Source organism: Crocodylus siamensis, chromosome 1 (assembly GCF_052110815.1).
Source record: "Crocodylus siamensis isolate JL-2025a chromosome 1, ASM5211081v1, whole genome shotgun sequence".
Taxonomy (NCBI): domain Eukaryota; kingdom Metazoa; phylum Chordata; order Crocodylia; family Crocodylidae; genus Crocodylus; species Crocodylus siamensis.
In genome coordinates, this window is record NC_143395.1 from 95,686,806 (window position 1) to 95,714,363 (window position 27,558).

The following is a 27,558-nucleotide window of genomic DNA, read 5'->3' on the forward strand; positions in this document are numbered from 1 at the left end:
CCTGCTGGGAGGAAAGGCGGGGCTCGGAGAGTGGGTGCGATCGCCATCTTGGATTGCGAGACGTCGCGCGTGGTGGCCTTTGGGGCCTCTCCTTCGGGCGCCGCCTCCATGGGTGAGAGTAACGGGGCGGGCGCGGGTGCGGCTTGGCGCGGGGCACAGAGCAGGGCCCTGCGGGCTGGGGTCGACCGCCGCTTGCCCGCGCCTCTGCGGGGCGGCCTAGGCTGTCGAGGGGGAAGGGGGAGCCGGTCTTGAAGGACTGCCTTGCCAGGTCTTTAGTATGAAATAATCGTTTGGGAAGTTCAAATAATCCTTTTTGCTGAAGAACGAGCGTACGCTGAAAAATATACAAATAAGCATGCAAATAAGTGGTCGTCTTCTTTACTTTCTATTGCTCTCTGTAAGTTGCCAGCGACTGAGGGGGGACTGGGTCATCCAAGTGGAAGCATGTCTTTATTTGGAGGGCAGCCGTCCTTAGACAGTGCTGACAGCAAGCCCAAAAGTCAATTAATTGACTCTCTGAGAGGGACTTGGGTTAATGAGCTGCCTCACAAATGATTGTTTTCTTTGAACGTTTTTACTATCACTGGTCATACCAGATTTGAAATTATCATAGGAGTATGATGATTATTGTACACCTGGCAACACTGGCCTGGGTTGGCTGTGGAGGGAGTCAGCTGTGGGGGGGGGGGCTGTCCCTGGCTTTCAGTTCCTCGTCTCTGGGAGGAGAGCTGTGTGTTCGCAGCCTGAAAAGGGAGTCCAGCTGCCTGGGGAGGTGCAGGGTGGCTGCAGTCATATCAAGATTTTGAAAAGATTTGGCTAAATCTTACCCCATCTGGCAGCAGCAACCCAGAGGCAATAAGTTTTCCTGGGGACTGTCTGCTCTGGTTACAGACTCTTCAGGCCAGCGTTGTCAGGTCTTCAATGTGAAATTATCAACTTGGAAACTCAAAATTATTGTATTTGCTGAAAAACTGTTGTATGCTGAAAAAAACCACGTAATTATACAAATAAATTTCTTATTTACTTCATATTTGTTCACTTTTAGTCAGCAGTGAGTGAGTGAGAACTGGGTCATCGAAGTCAAAGCATTTCTTTATTTTGAGGCAAGCCATCATAAGAAAGTGCTGATTGCAAACCCAGAATTGGTTAAGATTCCCTGAGAGTGACTTGGGTTTTGCATATTCTGCATGAATGAGCTACCTCAAAAAATATTGTATGTTTTAAATACCTTTACTGTTGTTGAGCGTACATCACACAACAGGTGAAATTATTGTATAAATGCAATAATTATTGTACACCTGGCAACACTGCTTCAGGCTGAAGGCACCAACGTTGTAAAAGGAGCTGGGTGTGGTGAGAGCTGAAGGGAGGGCACTGAATGCTGTCATTCCCCGTTCACCTTGGTCTTGCCCTTGTTTCCAAAGTGCCATTAACATGACATGTCCTGTCAGAAGAGAGGCAAGCTACCACACTTGGGGGCATGGTCAGTGATAATCAGTTTGGCAGGTTTCACTGTGAAAACGGCACGCAGGCATTGCCCACAATGTGGTAACTTGCTTTTTCTAGCCTACTGTGTCCACGAGGAAGGTGCTGTCACATGCAGGTGGTTGAGCTCTTCTTAGTTGTTTGGTTTACATTGAGTACACTGTTTCCTAACTCAGGGTTTAGGCAATGCATCTGTTTAGGCAGCCTGTCTTTCAGAATGGAGTGGGTGCCATCCACTGTCAGAGGATGACAGTTTCTTGCCCTAGATATTGTGCAGGTGCTTGTATCTCATAACATACAGACTTTTAAGTAAAAGTTTTGTTCTTTGTTATAGACACCATGGCAAGCCCAGGAAAAGATAATTTTCGGATGAAAAGTTACAAGAACAATGCGCTCAATCCTCAAGAAATGCGCAGACGGAGAGAAGAAGAAGGAATCCAGCTTCGGAAGCAAAAAAGGGAAGAGCAAGTAGGTCTCTTACTCTGAAACATAGTAAACGTGGTCTATTAACTAAATAACTGAATATTTGTGAACGTAGAACGGCATCCACAAAGGGTGTTGAGATGCTTTTTGTTGTCTGGCCCTGGATTAAGGGGACGTGGGGGCGGCCATGCTCCATATGCAATTCATGGAGAAACTGCCCTTCAATATGATCCGGAGAAGACACAGGAGAACAGAGAGGCCTAACATATTGAATAGGAAATGCTGAACACAGGGTTGAGTCTTAGTCCACAAATTCGTTAAGAGAGTGATTCACATTCCATTTTAAAATATGTTTTGAATAATATTGGCTAAAATAGCAAGACTTTAAAGAAGAGGATTTCGGGTGTTTTCTTACATTTAAAAAATGTGTCAAGTGTTCTGATTTTAAAAAAGAATCGTACAAGCTAAAGTGTAGCGTGAGTGAAGCCATTGCTGTTTGTCCCGGTATATAAATTATGGGGATGTTTTGTGCATCTCCTTCAAAATTCATAATTTTTTTGTTGTAAGATCCCCATTTGCTTCAGTGACAGGAAAGGTGACTTGTCGATTACTTGCTGAAACTTACTTTTTTTCAAACTTACCAAATATCTTTAGCTGCTCATGGCATTGCATACTTTGAATGTTTACCCCTAATTTGGGTGGGAGGGGAGGTCATGTGGAAAATGTAATATTGTGAAACTTTATCTAGTTCTTCTTCATTTAGTTATTTAAACGCAGAAATGTTTCTCTCCCGGGAAATGAAGACTCTATGGTAGAAAGCCCTATCCAAGATCCTGATGTCAGCTCTACTGTACCTATTCCAGAGGTGAGTGTTTCAGAATTGCATTTGCAGTGTGCTTTCGAAGTACTGAAAACTGCAAAGATGTTATTTTTTTGAATTTTTTTTTAAGGAAGAAGTTATTACAGCAGATATGGTACAGATGATTTTCTCAGATGATCCTGATCAGCAACTTACAGCAACCCAAAAATTTAGAAAACTGCTTTCAAAAGGTAAATTAGTGTTGTGTTGCTTTCTTTCTTCAAATTTCTTCATAAACACAATATATCTTGAATTTGTTACACTCTTCAAAAAGAGAGCTAACTGAAGCTTCTAACTCTCGTATCACATGAATGTCAAATTCATTTGAACATAATGGTTAAGATGCACACCTTTATTACTCTACAGTTAAATCTTTTAGACAAAGAAAGAAAAACAAGGACATTTTGATTATAGTATCAGAACCAATAGCTGCACATTTAGCAATCGTTGCAGTACGGGCAACCACCACTTAGCACTCTTAGTTGGTGCTGAACAAACCGAGTGTTAAGTGGAAACACGCTAAGTGAAACCTGTTTCCCTAGAGAAGTTAATGTAAAATATAATTGGTTCTGCCACTTCTTGCTGCCTGCCTGCCAGCAGCTCCAGCACCACCCAAGCTCCTGCTGGCCCTAGCCCCAGGCACCAGCCTGGGCCCTGCGCTCCTGTAGTCCTGCCAGCTCATGCCCTCTTCTCTCCCCTTCTTACTGCTGCACCTCTCCACCCACCAGCCACTGAGCTTCTGCTGCCCCACCCTGGGCCTCTCCAGCCCTGGCCTTGGGCACTGGCCCAGGCTCCGCACTCATGCCCCCTGCCCACCCCTTTACACCACCACTGCTCCTCCCTGCCTGCTCCAGCACCACATGCTAGAGTGGATCCTGTGCTCCTGCTGTCCTGCACCCCCACCGGCACTCACCACTTCACTCAAATGCCACCGCTACCACTTCTCCCCATCCCTGCACTCAGCATTATCGCGAAACGCTCTGAGCACTAAATGAAACCAGATAGGTATTTTAAATGAGCACTATAGCAAAACTGAAGTAAGCAAAGCTGCATTATGCAGGGGTTACCTGTACTTAAGTATCAAGCAAGCTAGTGTTTACCTTTGTGAAAAATTTGATTTGGCTGCTAATATTAAAACGCACTTGCAGCTTTTGTTGAAGATTGTGACTGATGCATCTCATAGAATTATAGAAAAGTAGGTCTGGAAGGAACCTCCAGAGGTCATCTAGTCCTTGCATAAGTCAGAATCATCTCTATCCACACCATCCCATACAACTACAAACTCAGCTGTGACAGCCACAAGACATAACACCTTAACTTGCCACTGGTAAAGCAGGGTGACCACAGCAATTGACATTCTGATGCTGCAAATGTTGTTAAACTATGCTTGAGAGATCCATGCCGCACTTCCCCACCCACTACAAAGCAAGGCAGACATCCCCAGTCTGTACCAATGAATTATTCCTTATCTGCTGTTTATGTGAAAACCCCTTATACAACTTACTGATTTCAGATGGAGCAGTGAAGCAATGTAGAGAAAGTTCTCTTAATATATTTTAAAGTGTAATTTTAAGTATTGTCTGTAACAGTAATAAACTAAAATTCAAACAAGTGCCCCATAGGCAAAACTTTTAGATAATGTTTTAGAAAGTAGCATTTGGAAACACTCCAGAAGGAGATGGTGGCATGGTATTCGCACTACCATCTGAGTTTACAGACAGCACAGTAGCCAGGAGTACAGTTTAAGTCAAGTCTTGTGCATTTCATCCAATAATTCTGGATTTCATAGATTTCATAATTAGGGCTGGAATGGACCTCGAAAGATCATTGTGTCCAGCCCCCTGCCCAAAGGGCAGGAAGTCAGCTAGGGTTAAAAGATCCCAGCAAGATAAGCATTCAAATTCTTCTTAAAGGAGTCCGGAGTAGGTGCTTGCCCCACCTCTGGAGGGAGTCTATTTCAGGCCTTGGGAACTCGGACAGTAAAGAAGTTTTTCATTATAACTAGCTTAAAATGGTCTTGGAGAAGTTTGTGACTGTTGGACCTTGTTATCCCTTGGGACGCTGTGGTGAACAGGCATTCCCCCAAATTCTGATGCGCAACCCTGATGTACTTATAGGCTGCCAGCAAGTCACCCCAGAGCCTGTGGTTTTCTAGGCTGAAGAGTCTCATGGCTCTTCCTTGTTTTGACTTCTGCATGGCTAAAGGCCAAACAAAAAGTCTGATGATAGTTTTAATGGAATGATCATTCTCTTGGATGGAAACTTTTTCTGTAATTTGTGGTTGGGATTGTAAGAACAGCTTCAAAGCAGTTGTCTGCTGGCTTTTTCATTTTTGTATCAATAATGGTATTTAATAGGTTGGGTATTCATTATTTAGAAGACACTGGTATTTGTTCCTTGCTGCGTGGTAGCCAAAAAAAGTAATGAGTGCTTTCAAGCAGTTTGCTACTTATTGATTACTTTGGCTTTGTGGCCTTTAAAGTTTGACTACAACACCTGCTGTGTGTTGTAGTGATCTTCAGGACTGATTTAAAAAAAAAATGTTTTGTTCCAAAAAACCTGGATATTTTTAAATAATTGCAATGACATTCTTATTAAAAAAAAAAAACTGTTTTAAAATTAATTTTGAATTGATACAAAATATTCTATAGCTTAAGCTACCTCTTAAAATTATTGGATTCAGGAGCTTGAAGCAGATACGTTGTGCCTTACTAGCTAAAGAACAAGGTGGGGAAACATCCTAACTTTTGAGTAAAGTTTTACAAATATGGCACAAGAAGTTGTGCATTGTATGAAGGTTTTGATTCCTATAGGGATGAAGAGCTGTGATACTGAGTACATAGGATAGAAAACTGAAAGTCCCTGGCTATAGGGCATTATGTTTTTCTAGTAAGGGTCATACTGTGCACCAAACTTGAGGTCAGGAAGGATTTTCTTTTTTTTCCTCTTAAGCAGAATGGCATGGGCTTGTGGTGCCTTCCTCTGTATTATAGTTCTTTATCTATGATCTTATGCTATGATCTTAGCAGTTAATGAACTGCTTCCCTATTGTTGAAGTAGCAGGGCATTGGCAGTTCCCTCGTCTTTGTCCTGCAGTGTATTATAGACAGGGATCTGCACCATGGGCCAGATGAGTGGTACTGGGGCCAGCCCTTGGGCTGGGTAGTACCTGCAGACTGTCCTGGGGTGCTTGGTCCTGTGCACGGGGCCAGTTTAGTCCAGGTGCTGCTGGCAACTTGTGGCCCAGCTCAAAGAAGTGTGCAGCTGGCAGCGTACACCATGGGCTGGTGTTGTATTCCACATGCAGTGCACTGGTCCAGCCTGAGATCCCCAGGCAACATTGCAGGCCAGATGATTACGCTCTGTGGTCAGATCTTTGACACCCCTGTTACAGGATATCCTTGCTGTTTCCAGTTATTGTTCCTTGTAGTTGAATGTAAGGTTTCAAAGTGGGGAGTATGGACGTGCTTTAGGGTTAATGATTGTCTTTGAATGCATGGGACTGGAGTTGATGGCCTAGGTCACTGGTTCCCAATCTGTGGTACACGTACCACCAGTGGTATGCAGACAGCTTGTCAGTGGCACGCGTTAACAGACTTATTATAATTATTTCATATGACAAAAATTTCCTGGTGGTACTTCAGGTTGTATCATTTTACATTGGTAGTGCACAATCTGTCAGAGTTTGGGAACTGCTAGCCTAGGTGATCATCAAGGAGCAAATTGTATTTAAGGTAAAGATTAAAAATATCAGAGGAATTTATTGAGAACCATGCTTAATAACTGAATTCATATCCGTAAAATAATTTAACCTGCTGCCTTTTCCATTCATACATATATCTTTTTTTTCTAGAACCCAATCCACCTATAGATGAAGTAATCCAAAAACCAGGAGTTGTACAGAGATTTGTGAAATTTCTAGAGAGAAATGAGAATTGCACTCTTCAGGTAAGCTTATGCTTGATACAGGCATACATTTTGGATTAAAAAATCAGAAGAAACTGAGGAGCACTTTAGTTTTAGAATTTAGTAGAGTAATATGTCCTTAGGGCTTTGTATTGATGGCTCAGCATTTATTAATTGCTGTACTTTGATACGAATGATGGTCACTGTTCAGTATCAGGGTGTAGGCATAGCGGGGTAGTTGCATGTTACAATTAAGACATTCTAAACTTAGGTGGAATTTAAAGTTAGATCTGCACTCAGGCCCATGGTGACAGCAGAAGGAAGTAACTATGCTCTGGCCAAAGTGATAGTAGGATATGGATTCCCCATCCCTGCCTACTTTCAGGCTCCCTGGAGCCTGTGCCCAGATCAAGCCAGTGGGACATTGAGAGGGCCACACTGCCGCCTCACACGTAGTTCTGGTTCTTGTGCCCCAGCTGGGCCTCATGGATGCCCACTCACCTGCCACTGCCCCATCCCTGCCCTAGCAACTACCTGGCTGCAGCTGTTCTCTTCCCCGACTTCCCCCTTCTCTCTCACCCTTTCCTTTTCCCCACTCACCTGCTGCTCTTTGGCTGAATCTGGGAAGATAGCCAGGCCACCTCTCAGGTGGCCTCCCAGCAGTACCTCCCAGGATACCGGAGGACTGCAAATTGGCTGTTTTAGCTCAGTGGAGCAGCCTGATGTTAATGTTGGGGATATAAATATTGTTAAAAAAATTATCTGCTTAATCTCTAGTTATGTCGGCGGCAGGAGAGCGGGGCCGCACATAGACCTGATCAGACACAGCTGCTGTTGCTCTGTGGGCAGGGCCTTTGACAGGGGAGGAGAGGGGACAGCACCAAGCCAGCAGCAGCAGGAGAGGGGCTTACCCAGTCCGCTGTAGCTGCCAATGTGCTGGGAGGGAGGGAGCAGACTGTCTATGGATACTAGTTCCCCTTCGTCCTTCTTCCTCCTCTCTTTCTCTTTCTTGTTCTTCCCTTCCTCCTGCAGCCTGCCTGCCCTGTTGCATTCCTTTTTCTCAGATGCTGCTGCTTCCCAGTCCTCCTCCTCCCTCTCCCCGCCATGCTAAATGTTAATTGGTAATGTGTTACTGGTATAAATACAGTTATCCTTTAACCTTTCACTTCCCCCTTTAAGGTGACTCAGGTTGGGTAACAGGACCCAAAGATCGTCCTTGCCTGAAGTGGCATAACTTTAAGGTGTTTATAGGGCATTTAGCACTTGTTAATGAGCTTTACCATGCAGAGGCTTGCATTTTAAAATACCCTTAATAGGGTCCAAGTGTAATGTGTAATTTTACCCATAGATGTAATTCAGGTTGAAGCAGCATTTGTCTGTGCATAATTTATGAAGGGGAGTACAAGAAAAATGGAAGATATTTTCTGTATATTGTTTTCAGTGATGTTAACCGCTTTTGCAGATGTTACAAAATCAGAAAGGGAAGAAATTAAAAGTCCTCTGGTTCTTCATAACATTGTCAAAAAGTTGGCAGTAGGAATTACTGTTTCTATCCAAGGTGGTTAGCTTCACAAGCAAGGCTGATAATTGCCTTGTCTACATGTAAGTTTTGTGAGAGCTTGCTTAAATTTGAGTGTGTGGACAGACAAAACAGTTATATTGATTTTAAAAGTACATAGACTTTGGTACGACTGTATTTAGTGTGACTCTTTCGCCTCTCTGCTTTTAACTTACAGTAAGTGAACCTAAACCAGAAAAAATTACCCTTTATAAAATGATGTTGAGATTTTTTTTCTGTTTTGCATTTTTGGCTTAGTTCTTCAGAATTAGGACTTAAGTGTATGTAGTCTTAGTAGAGCATTGGGAATTAATGTAACTGGTTCATCACTGCCTTTCAAAATGCTGCAGTTGTACATCTCTCCCTGCCCTGAAATTGAGTGCTCACAAAAGCATTTGCATTTTTTTAAAAGCATACTTGTATTTAAATTGAGTGCAGCTGCCTTGCCACAAGGCTTATTTTCTGATTGTACAGAAAGGGGGGGAGGACACAGACTAATATCCAGCAGCTTTCCTTTATCAAGGAAATAGGTGAGATATTTTTGGATAATACCTGCTGATTTAGATTAGTAAAGTAACAGGTAATTAATTTTTAATGCTTTTTCTTCCTTTGGAAAGCAAAATAAAGGGAGTGACTGACAAATTTTGATATAAAAGAGAAAAAAATCTATTGAAAAATAAACATATAAAACTCATAAAACCATAATATCTGTACAGTTTTAATGTACTTGTGCTTTATTATTAGATAATTTGACCCCTCTGGGTTTTTTTTTCCCATTTGTTAGTTTGAAGCAGCTTGGGCATTGACAAATATAGCATCTGGAACGTTTCTACACACCAAAGTAGTAATTGAGACTGGAGCTGTTCCAATTTTTATTAAGTTGCTTAGCTCAGAGCATGAAGATGTCCAGGAGCAGGTAAATATTTGAGGGGAGGGGTGCATATATTAAAAATGCATTTGTAAAGGTCTTTCTTAATTCCCCTGTGTATTGGTCAAGAAGATTTAAGCCCTATGTTAATTTATTGTTATGACTCCTGTAAAATAAGGCCGCATCTTTTAATATTCTTTTCATTCCTTCCTACCTGTTATGCTTTATCTGCCTTTTCAAAGTGGTTTCCTTTATCTTACATTTTTTCTAAAAACTCATTTCTGTAGTGCCATTTACAAGAACTAAACAGGATCTAAAACAATACTATCCACCACAATGCCATTACCTTTTGTTTGTTTGATATAGGATTGTATTGTTTCTTTTGTCTTTGTTTTAGACTTTCCCCTTCATTTGTTTTTTGCCACTAACATCTTGCTTGATGTGTAAGCACTTTAGAGAAAGGAATGCAACTCGCTTGTCAGTATACTTTTGCATTCACTTTTATGTTTATTTTATTAGAGAGTAATAAAATAGAAATTGCTCTCTTTTAGCTAGTTCTGTTCATGGTTTTGAATTTTAGACAATTTTATCTCAAAGAGGACTTTAACATTGCTTTTGGATGACATTTCATTGTTGATAAGAAGACAGGCATCTGCTAGAAAAAAATTCGGTATAAAATACCATTAATTATTGAAATAATTATTTAAATATGAAACCACTAACTGACATCTTTATACAGGAATGACCTCTATGAAGTTGAAACTGTTATTTATAATCTGATTTGTGAAACTTGCAAAATAAATAACAAAATGTGCACATCAAAAATGTCTCTTTTGAGGTGTTTAATTTATAATTATATCATGAGCTGTTTTGATTAAATCATAGGAATTTGCTGCGAGAGGAATACATACTTTAGAGCGTAGTATATTGGTATTTTTATTTAATATGTGCATGTTGGTTTATTTTAGTATTTTGTTTTCAAAGGCAGTATGGGCTCTTGGTAATATTGCTGGTGATAATGCAGAATGCAGAGATTTTGTTTTAAACTGTGGAATACTGCCACCACTCTTGGAGTAAGTATTGTAAGTTAATGTCATAACTAAAATATAACTATAATAACAAAATATAGTTACTAAGAATAAGAATTCTAAGCATCAGATTGTCATTGCATTAATAAATGTGTGTTAGTATACATATTTTAAATAATATACATAAGCTTCTCTACTTCTTGTAGGAAACAGTTTTGAATTGAGAAAATACCAGTTGTTTGTTTACTAGCCCTTGGGACAGATTCTGTAGGTTTGAGATTATTTAATGTTGTTTTTAATTGGTAGGTCCATCACTGAAAAGGGTTAGTTTTATAGATCTAATAGAAACAATAGCATAGGCTCTTAGGTGCAGCCAAGTAAATTTTCCAACTTAATTTGTGGAGAAGTTATAGCGAGACGTGAGAAAACAGTTGTGCAGTCCTCTGGCTCTTGCTGAACACATGATCTTGCTTGTATAACTTTGAACAGCTTCACATGGCCCCAGGCCACAACACTGCCTCAGACTTGACAGTCAGGAGTGGGGTGTCAGCAGTTCAGCTACACCGGTTACGTCTCAGTCAAGGATTACACTATGTGAGCACATCTCCACATGCAGGGATGTGCATTGCTGTGGCAAAAATAGTAGTGGCACAAATTTGTGCCACTGCTATGTCATGGTGCACACCCCTGCACATTCAGTTGGGTGTGGGCAGATTCCCCCGCTTTGGGGAAACTGCTGTTCCCTTGCTCTGGCCATGGTCGGGGAGCCGGAGGACAACTAAAGCAGTAGAGATTCTCTGGTGGCAGCCAGAGCATCTGCTGGGATGACCCAGCTTCTGTGTCTGCCAGCACCCACTCCTCTTGCATATGCCATGCCACTTCTTGCTGTGCCACTTTTTTTTTTTTTTTTGCTATTGGGATTTCCCAGCAGCGAATCTTGCCCCTGCTGAGCACGGTTTAATGTGCCAGGTATATGGTTTGTGCCACCTGTGTGCCTGGATCCAGCCCGTGAAGATTATCCTTTCAAGGCCATGTGTAGACGAAATGAAGGGCGTCTAGGCACAACACTTTTTAGGGGACTAAATGCTTTTGCACTGTTTTAATGGTGTTGGTATTTACATGCCTCGGTGGCATTTTGCGTGTTAATTCCGGCCACTGTAGGAAATTTGGTAGCATAATTTGCCTTAAATGACTTGGGGCGCTGCAAACTAAAACTCTGATTGCAAGGAGGTTTAGTTTGCTGCCCCTGCACCATGGAGCAAGGCACTGGTCTCCTTGCAGCTCCACAGCTCTGCAGGAAGCCCTGCAGGCAGCCTGACAGCAGCTCTGCCCAAGAAAAGTAGTGAGCCTGATCTTTTTTTTTTTTTATTCCCCCCTGGAGCCTGCCTGAGCTGCACAGGAGCCTGGTGCTTTCCTCTGTGGCTGCGGTGCCCCCTGGGACTGCCTGAGCAAGGTGCCTGCAGCTGGGTGCCACCTGGGGGGGGGCGGGGGGGGCGTAGCTGCTGCGGAGGTAGGCACCAGACCCCGCTGCGGCCCAGAGACTGCTCTGCCTGCCGGCAGCTCGCCCTCCCCTCCCCACTGGAGAGGCAGGTAAGTCAGCAGGGTGTGTGCATGACACGGGGATTTAATCAGCCCTAAATTGAAGCGGTGTTTTTTAAAATCCACCACTTCAGTATAGGGCCCCTGTTTCACCTGCACACGCCCCAAATTTACTATCCCATCTTTAAGCTTGCAGAATGGTGGAGAGTAGTATTAGTGCAAAGGAGGATCTTGTCTGTCTATAGAGCTGTCTATACGTACAGTGAGTAAACTGTTTGTAAATAACTCCATGTGTATGTACTCTTATTTTGGAGAAGTGTCTACAGAGAGCTATTCCCAAATGGCTGCTATGCTTTAATTTTGTACCCTACTTTAATCTGAACTAACTTTTAGAAGTAGATCGGTCCTTTGCATCATTTTAACAGCTTTTTTGTATAGGCTTGCACGCTTTTGTAAAGATCATTTGTAATAACAAGTTCTCTCCTTAAAGTAAAATACCTTTTATTCTGGTCTTGACCATCTGAAAAAGTGTTAACATTAATGAACCCAGTGCTATATAAACAAAAAAAAAATTGGCGAGGAACCTATTATGATGTTAGCAGTCTAAATATAACATTACATTTAAGCGCACAAATCGAAATGAAATTGAGTATTTTTTATTCTTTAAGTTGAGTAAAATACCACAAAATTTAAAGAACACTTTTAAAATGGTGAAAAGGATATTACTTTCTAATTTTTTTAGTCCTGAAGTTGCAGGGCATTAGATAATGGTATATATGAAAAAAAAGAGAGAGCAAGAAGAGTAGTGGACTGAATGTCTCTTAAATGAAAATAGCATAAGTTAATTGAGAGGTTTCTCACAATACTTCTAAGTCCTTTTTCTGTACTAAAAAGAACCCAAACTATTTTCTAATCTTTTCTATATAAGCCTTTTGTTTGCTTTCCAATGTGATTCTTGATTGTAAAGATAGAGTTGGCCATACATTTTATTTGTGAGACTGTATGTTTTACAAGCTTATCTATTAATCTGTGGTTCATATTATAAGAGTATTTGAGGGCGTGTTAGCATCAAATAAAACTCAGTATTTTTTACAGTGATTAGTGATGGAATTGGTGCATGGAGACAAGGTATTTCCTGACTTCAGGCAGTATTAGCAATTCTAGGTAATAAACTGTCACCTGTTGGCTGTGAATGTAATGCAGTATTTCTTTTTGTTATTTTTGGCAGATTACTAACAAATTCAAATCGACTTACAACAACTCGAAATGCAGTCTGGGCACTCTCAAACCTTTGTAGAGGCAAGAATCCACCTCCAGACTTTAGCAAGGTATGACCAGAATATTTCCCATAGGAAGTTGGAAAGACTTTATGCTCTCTCACAAACTGTCTTCAGTTTTGGAGGCCAATTGGGTTAAGAGTGCTTTGAAGATTTAATATAGTCTGGTAGTCCATCTACAGATTAGAACAGGGGTTTCCAATTTACAGTCTGCCAGCTACATCTGGCCTGCTGATCTAATTAACCCACTCATTAACTTTCTTAGCAGCATCCCTTTCTCTTCTATATAAAAGATTTTATTTCTGGGATTAAATTATAGCATCTGATGAAATAGGGTGTTCCGTATGAAAATTCATGCATCTCATAAGGTGCCAGCCTGCCTTGCCTTCTGTGTGTTTTTTTTATTTCAGCGCATTTATTTAGTTCAGTAAATAACCTTTCATAAGTCATTATGTAAAGAAGAAAATACACAAAGTAATTGAAATGTTTAAACGACATTTTCAGAGACTTAGGCACTATTTTGCAAGTACACAGAGTTCTTATACTCTGTTGTTTCTCTCTCTCCATTTGAATATGTTATCTTTAAAAACAATTCTGTAATGTAAGCTTCTGTTTATAAATTGAGAATTTATTTGTATTCTTAAGAGATTTTAAATAGCTTGTTTCACTAAAAAAAATAGGATTGGTTTCTGGTAGTATTCACAACTCTGTCATTGGCTTCTGTAATATTTGATAAATGCCCAGTATCTCTTAATTTTCTAATCTGTACAATTTGGTTCATGGATAAAGGCATGAAAACATTCTCCTATACCGTCTTTAGAGTTAGGGGTTGGGTTTCCAAATGTAGGTACTCATCTTGCTACTTGAGTTCATAAGCCACAGCCTTCAACAGTAGCCCTCTAAAGACTGTTGACATTGTCCTTGTTTTTAACTGTGCAACTAGTCCTTCACTCTCCATGAAAATTCCATTCATGTCAGAGGTACTGATGAGCACTAACAGGATTAACAATTATGACATTTTATATTTAGGCTCAGGTACAGCACATGGCTTCATTTCTTTGAAAAATGCTTGCAAATATTCGCTAAAATTTAAAATGAAAAATACAGGAAACGTCTAATTGTGTATAATTTTTTTTAACCTAGGTTGCTCCTTGCTTAAATGTTTTATCAAGACTGTTATTTAGCAGTGACCCAGATGTATTAGCAGATGCTTGTTGGGCCCTCTCTTACCTTTCAGATGGACCTAATGATAAAATCCAAGCAGTTATTGATTCTGGAGTATGTCGAAGATTGGTCGAACTTCTGATGTAAGTGCCTTTGTGAAATCATTCATTTTTAGGGTGTTGCAGTTATACTAGACTCAAACTCTTGTTATATAATATCAGACTTCATTTATTTATTTATTTTGAAAATGGTCGCGGGAGCTATCCATTTTTTTTTCCTAGACTTTCCTCTTCCATTCTTATCTCTCCTATATTTTTGGCTCAGGCTAAATAACTGTATCTTTAATTTTAAAGCCTTTAGCACCTCTGAAAGTTAGAGGTACCCTGATAGAGATTTTTGGGGCTGATACCAATAGCCTTTATTTAAGGAGGCATATCAGCCGATACCAATCCAATTTCAGATACAGCTGCCTACAGCTGGTAAGTCTGGTGTGGTGGAAGGGGAGGGGGAGGGAAAGGATGTGGGGTGGAGGGAGCAGTTCAGTGTCTGCTGCAGTGAGGGAGGGGGCAGGGGCACCCAGGCAGGGTGGGGGGGGAAGAAGGAGGCTGGAGCCACAGTTCGTGGGGCAGGGGGCAGCTCCTGCTGCTGCTTGTACCCAGGGAGGGCATGGGGGGATGTGTGCCCCCCAGAGCTGTGCAGGGCAGAGTGGGGCTCTTCTTGGCAGTGGCTGGCCTCAGTGCGGGTGCCAGCGGTGGTGGCAGGGTGTTGCATCCACCCCAAATTTCGCTGCCACCTGCCTGGTGCAGCCCCAGGTCAATGCCCTGCCTCCACCCATTTGCCGGGAAGAGCCGGAGGCAGCGTTGGGTGGCTGGTAGTGGCTGCACTGTGAATGGAGCGGTGGTGAAATTTGGGGTGGATGCAGCATCCTCCCAGTGCTGCTGCGCCTGCTCCAAGCCCAGCTCCCACTGAGAAGAGCCCCGCACAGCCCTGGCTGCAGCCTGCCTGACACCACCCCACCAAGTGCAGATCCATTGGGCACACAGCCGCTCCCCCCCCACTGCTTCCCTGCCCGTGCCCTCCTGTAAGCAGCAGCGGGAGCTGCTTCCCCTCCAATAAGCTGCGGCTCTGGCCCTCCGCCCCCAGCCTCACCTGAGGAGCTTGTGCCCCCTCCCTTACCATGGGGGGCATTTGATCTGCCCCTCATACACCCTTTTCCACCCCCCTCCCCTGCTATCACACTGGACTTACCAGCTCGAGGCAGCTCTCCAGGCTGCTGGCTCTGCTGCTAGCTGCCTGAATGCTGTGTTGTGGCTGTGCACAGCATGGGCATTTATTGGCCAAGTTATCAGCCCCATTGGGCTGATATCCCATACAGCCACTTTTCTTTATATCAGTACTAATCTGATGTTGGACTGATGTATCGGTGCACCTCTACTAAAAATGAAAGGTACTGCTAGTGAAAGATCTTTCCTCTGCAGTACTTTAATCCTAGAGAGCAAACTCTGGACGCAAATTGTCTAAAAACTTTAGTGTTTGAATATTGTTTTCTTGCTAATCTTACATTTTAAGGAGCTCATTCACCAGAAATGCTGACAGTTATTTTGTGCATGGGTCCCAGACGCAGACTTGAATCATGTTCATACTATTTGAGTTCGGTTGGGCTCAGTGTCTGCCTAGAGGAGAGAAACAAAACTCTACTATGCACTTAGGAATGGGATAGGAGCTAAGGGAGATTGCATCTGTAAGTGAGACTTTGTGCAGTAGCCCTGTAAATAGATATGGTTAGGGTGACTCTTGAGAGAGAGGGCTGGAGATGAATTTTTATATTGCCATTGCTAAAGTATTTTAATTTATTTCTCAGTTGGTCATACAGGGAGATCTACCATGTGATTAGGGGAAGAAGTAAACATTGCCTCTCAAAAAACCCTGTTCTATATGGGGTCTACTTTAGCCTCACTGTCTGCTTACTTTATTTTCCTGACTGGATGATAATATTCTCAAGGGTACAGTTAATTTGACATTTGGGTGAAGTAAGTCATTCACATTTTCAGCTTTCAGATGATTTATCACTCATTAACTTCAGCCTTTTAGCACCTCCCAGAGGGAAAACTTCCCCTTGGATAGAGCAGTTGGGTTCAGCAGCTATGGAATCAAATTTTATGAATAGTGTGGGATTACAAAAGATATTGTTGTGTGGAGTTGCCCATAGATTGAGTTTTAGAGGTAACAGTTACTCATCGAAAGCTAAACACTATTCAGCTTAATTTTTATGTAATGCCTGGAAGCTTCACACAATCTAACATCCATAATTTTTCTAGGCACAATGATTACAAAGTTGTGTCTCCTGCATTAAGAGCAGTGGGAAATATTGTGACTGGTGATGATATTCAGACACAGGTAAGAACAGTGTTTGACTTGAGAAAAAATAATGTAGAAAAGGAGGAACTATATTTTTAATATTTTTGTTATAGGGATTAATTATAGTGCTTAAATTGCATAAGACTACTAATTGCAACCAAATGTTTGTTTGGCATTCTTATTTTATAGTGAAGGAGGTTTTTATAAAAACATACATATCACCAACATGACCAGAGATTTAACACTCTTGGCCAAGCCTTATACCTGCAGTTCCCAGGAGGTTTAAGACAGTTTGGCTGTTTCAGTTCTAGAAGCAAAATACCAAGCTTCATTTTGAATCTTCATCTGTTCCTCCCACAAATTAATTCCTAAAGTAATTTTCAAAAATAACTGGAGTTGTTTTTTAGTTTACACAGATAAAATGTTCTACATCCACTAATGTAGCCATAAAAAGATGCATTAAAATTTTAAAGATTTTTTCTAAAACTTCTTTCTCAGTAATTTTATTAATATAGGAATATTAGCATGGTCTGTATCAGTGGTCAGCAAGGTTTTGTAGCTGTGAGCTGGATCAGTCCTCAGGCAAACTAGTGCTGTCACCTAACCTGCTGCTGCTTTTCCTGCCACTTAACTGCAGCACATACAGGCTACTGGCACCATCGCCGCTGCCAGTGGCTCTCACAAAGGTGAATGGTGAGAGCAGACCAAGATATAGGAGCACCCAGGAAAGTGGGGGGTGTACAGTGTTCACTCATGCCGAGTGGAGTAGACTGTCAGCGAGTGCTCTCCTGTGTGTTCCCTTTTCCAGAGCATGTCCCACTCCTCCAATCTGCCAGAATTGAGAGGTATGGGAAGGGTTGTCCTATCTCTAGTCTCCAAGTTCTGATAGGAAATTGCATAGAAGAGTGCCCCCTGATAATCTGCTCCAAAACTATGAGCTGGGAGAGCAGAACTGCAGGACACAGGAGCTTCCTGTCATGCCTGTAGCTGAAGAGTGTCCAACCAGAACAGTTTTTCTGTCTTAATCGTCTTTGAGTCATTTAACAGTCTGTTTCTCGTTTGCTTTATACTACTCTACTGAAATAACATCTTTTTGGAAAAGACTAATTTTACACATTATGTATAGATATTGTTGTAAAACTTACCTTTTTGAGTTCAGCTAAAACCATCAATTGTGCCTTTTCCGTATGTGCAGACAGAACTTTTCAACTCTCAAATCATTTTAGGTAATTCTAAATTGTTCTGCATTACCCTGTCTCCTGCACTTGCTGAGTAGTCCTAAGGAATCCATTCGAAAAGAAGCTTGTTGGACTGTTTCTAATATTACTGCTGGAAACAGAGCTCAGATTCAGGTAAATAAAATCTTTTTTTACATCAGTAATTTTCTTAGGTGGTAGCTCACATGCTTTTCCTGCAGAAGAAAAAAATGGGTACATTTTTAGAACTTACCATTTGGTTTTAATTCTAGGTGTATCTTCATTTTTATCCCAGTGTTTATGCTGGCAATTAAAAATAATAAACTAAATTTACAGTTAACTTAAAATGTTTAGCAAAATAGTGTATTTGTATTTTAAAGACTGATTAATTTTACCTCTGAAAGGAATCAAGTGTTAGATAATTGTAAAGTTAATTGAAGGTTAAGACTTATTCAAGGGCTAAGTAACTTTTTATGGAAGAAATGTGTGACATAAAGCATTTGCTTTTGAAATTGTTTAACTTATCACTGTTTAAAAATGCTAATGAAACCTCCCAATCCCTAGCCACTGTTTTCCCGGCTGTAGCAGTGGGGGTGGGTCCAATACTTAGATTTCCTACCTGGAAAATTATAACAAAAATATAAATTGTCCATGTAAAGATTATTTATCTGATTATTTATTTTATATTCCAGTTAGTACAGTCAGTGAAGATTGATGAAAGTTTGGAGGAGCATTCAGAATATTTTACATAAAACATTCAGAATTGTGTGTTAGGCTTGTTCCCAGGTATTAAAAATTAGTTTGAGTTGAATTTGTTTTTGTATTAAAAGGATAAGATAAAATGTTACAGAAAAATTAGAAATGCAAAAGTTTCTTAAATATTAAGAGCATTATAACAGCTATGTTTTCCCCTTTTTGTTCAGTTGGCCTCATTTTAGAAAATCACTTGGCTTAGTCAGTTCACATCTGATGTGCTTTAGAGCATGGCTCTCCAACTTCTGGTTGACCAGGGGCTGTGTGCTGTCCCCTGGCCACATAATGTTACACGTGCTACAAGGGTTGTTCTCTGGGAATGCTCCCTCACTAGGTGGGTTTTGCTGGCAGCACACAGGCCCACATGACCTCCTCCACTGTGTGCAGCCCACTGGCATCTTGCTGGCCTGCCACGGGCCATGTGCCCTCTGTGGGCTATCAGTTGGACTGCCATCCTTTATAGCATGTGGAATAATGCACTTCGATCAGCAGTTTTTATTCCGGGGAAACTCGATAAATAACATTTCATACAAATTTATTTTCAAATAAAGGAATTTAACTTGTCTGTAATTCTAATTCCTTATGGGAATTTTTACAAGATTTCTATTCGATTAGGAACTTCTATAGCTTGAATCTCTTAACGTATACCAGCTGTCTGTTGTGGAAGCTAGATTTAAGTATTTTCTACAGTGGACAGAACACTAAAATAAATTCATTTTAAGATCAAGTCATAGAAATGATTTGCTTCCAAAGATTTTCTGTTACAAAAAGTGGCTTCACATAAAGTGAAATTTCTGAGAGAGAGAATGTCCATTTCCTTAAAACAAGTTTATCCATTTATATTGTTCATTTAAAACTTTGTATTGTATTTCAACCTTGCCACTTTGAAATTTTTAAGCTTTTGTTCTGTGAAAAGTTTTCAGTACGTCCACTGATTGGTCTGAATGGCAAAATGGTCCAATTCTCAACTGCCCCCGTGAAAAAGTTTGAGATTCCCAGAATAAGAGATTATGCATGAAATCTGCAATGTGTTGTACTGTAAATATACATATTTACTAATCAGCAGACCTGGAAATGGTCTTTATTGTACTGATCAGACAGGGATGTGGTGTTTGTATATGACTGCCTGGTTTTAGTTGCAAGACCTCTAGTCTGAGTACTCAGAAATGTATTGCCCTATAAAACTGTTGGTGTCATAGAAATGTCTGTAACTATAAAGGATTATTGTGGAATCCTGCCATTTTAGGGTACTTTTAATATAATACACTGTTTTAAATTTTCACTTGGAATTTACCTGTAGGCTATCTCACCATTGGGATTTTTGAGGGTGGGAGTGGGAGGTACAGTTCATTAATTGAGCAGATTCTGAGTCCTTTTAAATACTGATACTTTTCTTTCCTTTAAAAAGTATGCACATATTTTCCCAGCTGCACACTAGAATTGAGGCTAGATTATTTTAAGAAATTTACCTCCAGTTTTGAAATCCTAGAGTTTTCAATGCTCAGAATATTAAACATGCTGATGCAATTTGAATATCCTAATTGAAAGGGAATTATTATTTGTAGTATGAATTTTGAGGTTGTCATTGTGAGGCAAATTCAGAAAGAAGATCTTTTTATGAAATAGTACGCTCCAGTCACTTCCTGACTATAAAGTTTTATGTACATTTACATATTTAAATTCCATTGCTATCTGGTGCACTTCTCTGTAAAGAAGTGACTACCTATTATAAAAACAAGATTTCAGGATAAGAAGACCAGGTTGACATGTTCTCCAGTGGTAGTTACTATTTTAGAAACATCCCATATTTTGGAAGCATATCCTATGTCTCCTTCCCATATATATGTATTTGTTCGAAGTTTTTGTTACTATTTAAACAGTCATGTCATTTTTTTCAGGCCGTTATAGATGCAAATATTTTTCCAATATTGATTGAAATTCTTCAGAAAGCTGAATTCCGCACCAGAAAAGAAGCAGCGTGGGCTATTACTAATGCAACTTCAGGAGGCACTCCTGAACAGATCAGGTAATTTTATGTAAAATTTGATTCAAAGAAGTATATGTAAAATTAACATAGTACGAGTTTAAAAATAACCCACTAAACTAAGAATGGTGTCCACAAAGGAGTTCAGGCACTAGAGTTCAAGGAAGCAAGTCTCAAAGATTTCTGCCTAGTGCAGGTGTCTGAGACCTCCGCAGGTGTCTGAGATTTCCCTAAGCTTTTACATTCACCAGAAAACCTAGGCATTTAGAGTATTCTAGGCAGTCCCAGAGGCATTGCTGTCTTCACTGAGATATGCGTTTAGTTCCATATTTCCCACCAGAAACCATTTCATAAAGTAGTTGCCTCCATGCTTAACTTCTTGGGTGAGGAGGTCATACATATTCCAATAGGTGTGCTTAAAACATAGGACCACCAACAGATAGCATTAAATTCATTGCACACAGCCACTTCCATTAAAGGAATTTGGCCAGAGGCAGTGGTGCTATTGAAAAGCTGATTTTAAAATGCAGAATATGAGTGTCAAGTGATTGGAAAGTGGGAAACTCTGGGTTATAGGCATAAATAAGAGACCTCTCATTAGGATGAGTGGAGTTTTGACTGTATTTTAGAGTAAAATTATTGAATACTTCTGCATGTTTTAGAGAAGCTTTAACTTTAAGAAGTTTTGTTGTTAGGAGAACGCAAAGACCAAAGGTAGCAGAATTGTTTGTCGGAATTAACATACTAGATTATGAATCCTTTTCTTCCCTCTCTGCTTTCTTTATCATTACAAAGATATTTAGTAGCATTAGGTTGCACCAAACCTCTTTGTGACCTCTTGACTGTGATGGATTCCAAAATAGTGCAGGTGGCTTTAAATGGACTTGAAAATATTCTGCGTCTGGGAGAACAAGAATCCAAGCAAAATGGAATGGGTATTAATCCTTACTGTGCCCTTATAGAGGAAGCATATGGTAAGTAAATAATTTAACAAGGAATAATTCATCATTTAGAAATCATGCGATTTCACTGTGAAGTAGTTTAGAAACTTGGTTACAAATCGTGTACATTAAAAACATTTTTTCCTTCAAATTGCTAAATGCATTCGGTTTTGTATACTACTGATGATTTTATTTGGTAATTCAAGAGGTGAATCTTTGTAAATCAGTATTTAAACCTATTTTCCTGTGTTCTTCTTGCATCATTCAACATATAAAAATGAACTATAAAGTGAAAATGGAGCTTATGATTCTGTACTATCAATCTTGGAAATACAGGGTTAACAGATTCTCTAGTCAGGCTGTTGGAGCATTTAGGACTGAAGAAATGCATCTTAATTGTGAGCGAGCATATCCTCCCTGCTCCCTCTGCCACCAAAAATAAAACCCATGATACTGGAATACTCAGGATGGATTTATACAAACTATGGTAAAGAAAATTTGGTTCTGCATTGCATTCTTTTCAAACTGGGAGTTACCAATAATTTTTATATTGCAACCTGCCTCTCTGTTGAATTCATCACACAGTTTGGGTTATGAAAAAATTCACAATACATGGATTTACCTCTATATTATACAAGCTTTGAAATTCATTTGCATTGTTTTCCATTATTTTTTTCCTTCTATATTTAGGACTGGATAAAATTGAATTTCTTCAAAGACATGAAAATCAAGAGATCTACCAAAAGGCTTTTGAGCTAATAGAACATTACTTTGGTGTGGAAGAAGAGGATGCTAGTATTGCACCTCAAGTGGACGAGAGTCAGCAACAGTTTGTGTTTCAGCAACAGGAAGCTCCAATGGAAGGGTTTCAGCTGTAATTGTTTAAGTGAAGACAAGCATATGTAAATGTAAACATTATAGGTTTTTTTCCCAAGGGTCTTCTCTTTGTGGCCAAAGTTAGAAGAACATTTGAACGTGTTTTGCAGAAGACGGATAAAGAAGCAGCTCGTGCACTTTTATAACTTTTGTGTTAGAAACAATTTTTCATTCATTCATTTTTTGTATTTTTGTATTTCGTTGTCTTGTATGTTTAGAAACGGACTGTGCGAGTAATCAAGTCTAACGTTAAGGCATTATATGTGATTTAACAAGAACTGTTAAGCTTGAATAATAACCTCAGTAGGATTTTAGGTAGTGGTTCTGAATTTTTCATGTAATCTTTGAAACTGCATATTAGCAGTGCAGCTGTTGACAGTAAGCTTGACATGCCCAGTCTTTATCAAATCTACCTCTTATATTGAAGCCAAAAAGTCGCTTCAAAACTAAAGCATAATATTAAAGTGCTTGTAAAAAAAGCTAAATTAGAATGTGAAAATTATTTATTTAAATTGTAAGATGTAGTTTTATTATACTTGCAAAGAACTAGTGAAATGTATTTATAAAGCATATTTAAAAGCAAACAGATTTTAAAGTATGTAATGTTGATTACCTGATTTAACTTCGAATATATAATAAAAAAGGCAGTTCTGCATTATGTAGACACACTTATTTAAAGGCTTTCAAATCAGTAGAAATCTCTCTAGTTTTGATGCTGGCTCCTTAGTTCAAGCTGCTAAACAACATTAAAAGCCAGTTACAAATGTGATACTTTGCTATGTGAGCAATTACTATATTTGCCACAGGAATGTTGTGATTGGGAATGAGGGAGGGTGAATTGCACAATTGTAAGAAATAGGACAGGTTCATGTGACTGTTTCTACATTAAAAAGCGGTTAAATTATACTAGTTTGAGAATCCCTGCAATATTTGCCGTTCTTGAGCAAAGTTTAGACTGATTGTATATGTGCTGCTTCTGACCAAATATGTTACCACTGTTTTGAAATGTTTGCATTTTCTTTTAGATAAAATTAAAAATGCACCCTATTATGATCCATAGTGTTGCTGCATTGGGAGAAGGAATCTTCTCCATCTGGCTGAAGGAAAAAGGTTTGTTTTATTGTAAATATCATATTAGTTATGCAGACGACAAAATGACTCTAGATGTCTGCTTAAATATATAAATTCTACAACACTTAATGTCTGTTGCTACTACCAACTAAAAAAAAACATATCTAAGAATTTGAATATTGACGTTAGATTTTTTCAAAATCATTAAGCTGTACTGCTTGTTCTCACATCATAGTAGTCAGTCTGATAACTTAAACCTTTGGACTATTGAAAACCATTTTAAATATTTAACATATTCATGTCAAACTTTGTGTTGAAATAATAGTGAAAACCTCTTTGACCTCTGAAAGTGTTTAATCCTCTACAGTAGTTGCAATTTCCAATTAAACTTTTCCTGTGATACTGTGCTGGTTGCTAACCAAAACTTTGATGCACTGATTAGAGGGTGGTTTCATTTACATACTTTCACTGTACTTAAGATTTTTTAATTTGCTTATAAAAAGTGCAAGTACTCTTTGGTTGAAGTTCATAACAGAATTTACTTTAAGGGGACTGTTACAGCAATGTATACTATGTTGTAGCTTAAAGATGGGAATTGAAGGAAGCTGATTGGTGGACCATTGTGACTGATTATAATTAGCAAGATATAATTGAGAGAAACTGCAACTGCACTTGAATTCTTTTTGTGGAAATCAGATTCACTATGGAGAGGGAATGTACATAGGAGTGCTGGTACTGTATAGGTTCTATATAATAAGATTTTAGCAAGTGACACTTTAAACATAAGATTTGTACAGAATTACAGCATTTTGAATAATGTGCATAATGCTTAGTACAGCTGCCAAATTTTTCTTATAATGTTAGAGGATTGTAGTTGTGCCCTTTTCTACAATGAGAGTTTGAGAGATGCTGTCAGGTTTTTTTGGGCGTATTTGTTCAAAACATACAGGGTAATGATATTGGGAAATTTACCAGGATTACTAGTTAAATGCTGAATTTCAGTGTTCTTTTAATGAAAGAATAATTACAGGTAACAGGGTATTCCACTATTTCTAGCTAAATTGTTTTGATAATATTGCATAACCAGCTGTGCCTGCTTTTATTTTGAGGACCCCATAAGCACTGCATTTATAAGCCTCTCCAGTTAAGCCGAATCTAAATTATGAAAATCTTAATTAAAAGACTTGTAAATGGTGGGAAGAGCGGGCATTTAAAGTGTTAATACTTGTTTGAGAGTGCTTTTGTGGATACAGTATGTGTTTGAGCAGTTAGTGACTGCACTTTATGCATTTAGATACAAAATTATATTTCATGCTTCTGGCATATTCGAAGTATTTGCTATTAGCTTAATTGGGAACTAAAATCAATGGACTTTGGTTAATGAAAAGGATCTTATTTAATCTCAAGGTTTACCCTAATCTGTTAAAATCCAGTAGTCGCTTTGTAATTTTTAGTTCTACTCAAAGCAAAACTAAGTCTCATGGAAAACAGTTGTTTTAAATAGCCATTCATTAAGAATGGCTGTTGTCTGCCTGTGTTCTATAAGAAAGCTTTCACAGGTTAACAAGGCCTATGTCACTGATGGCATCATAGATGCTTATGAGAACAATGCAGTTGACTGCACGGGGAGCTGTTAGCTTTGCTCTATGAAAGGCTGTTAAAGGTGGGTGCTTGAGCAGAGCCAGAACTTGCTAAATATTTTGTCCATATTGGCTTTATCTAGAAGATTCATATCTGTTTTGAAATTAATTTAAAAACAGAACACTAAAGCATTGCTTTAGTTATTCAGCTTCTTCAAAAGAAGAATTTTTTAATAAGGTATCATTTGTTCAGCTTGAATTTGAATTCCGACTAGTTAATCTATGCAACTGTGCCAAGTCTGTTTTAGTTCCCTAATCTGATACACTAAAATCCATATCTAATTTTCTACTGACATTTTTCATCACTGCACTTTTCATCTTTGAAGTGTTGTTCATACTGCTCTTTAATTTTGTAGTATTTACTTTGAACACTGTTGCTAGCAGTAATCAAAAACAGTAATAATGTTGGCACAGAAATTAACTTCTTTACTATAGAACAAGTTTGAAACTGGAAAAATGTTTGGATTTTTTTTGTTTTGTTTTTAATTGCTGGGACTGTGTGAAAAGATGCACTATTAATCTTCCTTCATCTTCAGTTACCTCAGTTGGTTTTATGGTCTTACAAAAAGCTAAATTGCAATATTGAATATGATGTTTTTATATACACACACTGAATTTGCCACTTGATATGGATTGCAAACCAGTCTGACATTTAATAGAAATCATGAATTAGAAGCGTTTTTGTTTTCATAGATGGTATTTAATACATTAGTTTAATGTATTAAACTAATGTCTATAGGGATAGTGCATCTTTAAATCCAGATTGGAGGCCCATTACTGTAATTAAACATACATATGAACAGTATGCAATATTATGGAATGTTACAACTACAAATACCATACAGAACTAATAAAAGCAGTTTTTCACAGATGTGAATATTGTGCTTCTTCGAATCTCATTCTTTAGGCAATGCCAAATAAAAATGCAATTTTCTCTATAGAAAGAACCAAGTTTCTATGCTGTAGGAGAGTGCAATAATTCCTTCCCCTGCCCCCCAACAGAAACCCAAATCTTGCTAGAAGTGGATTTTTAAAATTAGAAAAATATCTAACATAAACAATGTTGTCTTTCCCTTTATCCTCACCTTCTTTGGCTTGCAAAATTAGCTTCATGGAGGATTCCAGGGTTAACTCTTTGTGTATTAGTTTGCAAACGCAGAGTCAGTCCAGCTTGTATCGGACTTTTCTTATTGACTGGAGCAAATGCTTTATCGTTACCTTGTTCCCCCCACCCCCATTAGAGCTGCATTAGTGATAAACAGAATCAATAACATCTCGAGGTTGTAGCCCCTGGCTTAACACTCCTTTCTTTAAAGCCATTTGCAAACTCTCCATGTGTGTACACATGCGACTAATCCGGCAGCAGTTTGCTCTTGAGTAAACTATTGGAGAGTAAACTCTCCCAGGCACATAACTACATGTGCAAGGATGTAGCAGCAGACTGCTCCCACTCCCCGTGGCCCTGTAATGGGCCCCTTCAACAGCAGAGCTGGCACTGGGAAATAAGGGTCTTCCAGTCCCACAATTGCAGAGCAGGGGCTGGGAGCTCCTTGCTGCCAAGGCAGAGGGACATTGCCCCACCCAGGCTCCAGTAGCAGAGCCTGCCCCAGCAGCTGGCAACTCCCTGGGGGAAGGAAGCAATCTCCCACCCCTTGCTGCCCAGTTGACCAGGAGGACATTTTCTCCTGATCAGGCATATACATATGCACTACTGTACAGTAAGTGATCCCGAGTAAATTTGCTACTTGCATTTTCAGGCAGCAAATTTACTTGCAATCAGAGCCAATTACTGCACAGTAAGCATCTGCACATGTAGATGCGGATGCTTACTGTGCAGTAATGAGCTCTACTGCACAGTAAAGCGTCTTGTGTAGACACACCCTGTTTTAGTCAGTAATAGAATCATGCATCTAAAGCAAGGGTCAGAATCAACTCCAATGTCCAGGGCAGAGGCAATGACACCTTGGACCCCCTGTGCCATCTGTAGGCAATTAACATTTTATCTAAGCAGGAAAATAGATAAAGCTTATTGAAACTAAAATTATTAGAATTTTCCACATGCTTGAATTGACCTTGGCCATACATTGTAAGTATTTAAAACTTCTTTGTGTAACAAGGAAAGAAACTCCATGCTCCTATGCAACTTTATGTGCACTCTGATTTATCAAAGTTTTATTAATACAGTCTCATTAATGGAGAAAATTGCCAATACAAAGGAATTGTTTAGGTTTTTTAAAGTTTGCTCCTACAAGCAGCTGCTCAAGTTTTAAAGATTATTTAGTCTTTGACTCTGCTGCTGCTGCAGCCTCTTCACGCCATTTGGCTTTCTTGGCTAGGTTCCCGCTTATTAAGGACTCCTGGTGTTCAGTAGCCTGTAAAAATAAGATACTCACTTTAGTGCAGTGTTGGAAATACTGCATTACGCTGGCAGTTAATGTCCTGTAGCAACATCAGTTATGGAGGAGAGTGTTTGGTAGCTAACATACAGTAGTGTTAAGTCTGAATAAATAGCAACTTGTAAATTACAATACTGTAGAGTTTGACACCCCTGTCTTCTTAAATGCACATGTACATGCCTGCATGTGCACACGTGTGGGCACGCACACACACACACACACCCCCCCACCCCCAC

General features: G+C 39.5%; 2 protein-coding genes across 4 annotated transcripts in view; one reads left to right on the forward strand and one right to left on the reverse strand.

The window, feature by feature from the left end:
• Positions 1-25,795, forward strand: KPNA5 (karyopherin subunit alpha 5). Of its 3 annotated transcripts, XM_090038424.1 has the most exons (14): positions 1-112; positions 1,820-1,953; positions 2,672-2,773; positions 2,859-2,958; positions 6,621-6,715; positions 9,016-9,147; positions 10,084-10,172; positions 12,895-12,994; positions 14,087-14,250; positions 16,426-16,504; positions 17,692-17,817; positions 20,313-20,440; positions 21,194-21,372; positions 22,030-25,795. In XM_090038424.1, exons 1-14 carry the CDS (start codon positions 109-111, stop codon positions 22,215-22,217), a joined length of 1,620 nt encoding a protein of 539 aa, XP_089894550.1. In that variant the 5' UTR covers positions 1-108; the 3' UTR covers positions 22,218-25,795. The 3 variants fall into 3 exon arrangements, with proteins under 3 accessions (XP_089894550.1, XP_089894561.1, XP_089894572.1); XM_090038435.1 differs by lacking the exon at positions 1-112 and having other exon boundaries at positions 1,843-1,953; positions 2,712-2,773; XM_090038446.1 differs by lacking the exons at positions 1-112; positions 1,820-1,953 and having other exon boundaries at positions 2,687-2,773; positions 2,863-2,958.
• The window catches only part of FAM162B (family with sequence similarity 162 member B), a 12,125-nt gene continuing 8,768 nt past the window's right edge, over positions 24,202-27,558 (reverse strand). The window contains exon 4 of the mRNA XM_090038458.1: positions 24,202-27,298. Coding sequence (XP_089894584.1) covers positions 27,200-27,298 — 99 coding nt within the window. The 3' untranslated portion in view covers positions 24,202-27,199. The remainder of the gene's footprint in view (positions 27,299-27,558) is intronic.

Bases quoted from the DNA above. Each gene is read 5' to 3' on its own strand.
- KPNA5 (XM_090038424.1), top strand. The intron at 6,716-9,015 runs GTAAGCTTATGC...CCCATTTGTTAG, and splicing joins ATGAGAATTGCACTCTTCAG to TTTGAAGCAGCTTGGGCATT. The intron at 16,505-17,691 runs GTAAGAACAGTG...AAATCATTTTAG, and splicing joins GTGATGATATTCAGACACAG to GTAATTCTAAATTGTTCTGC.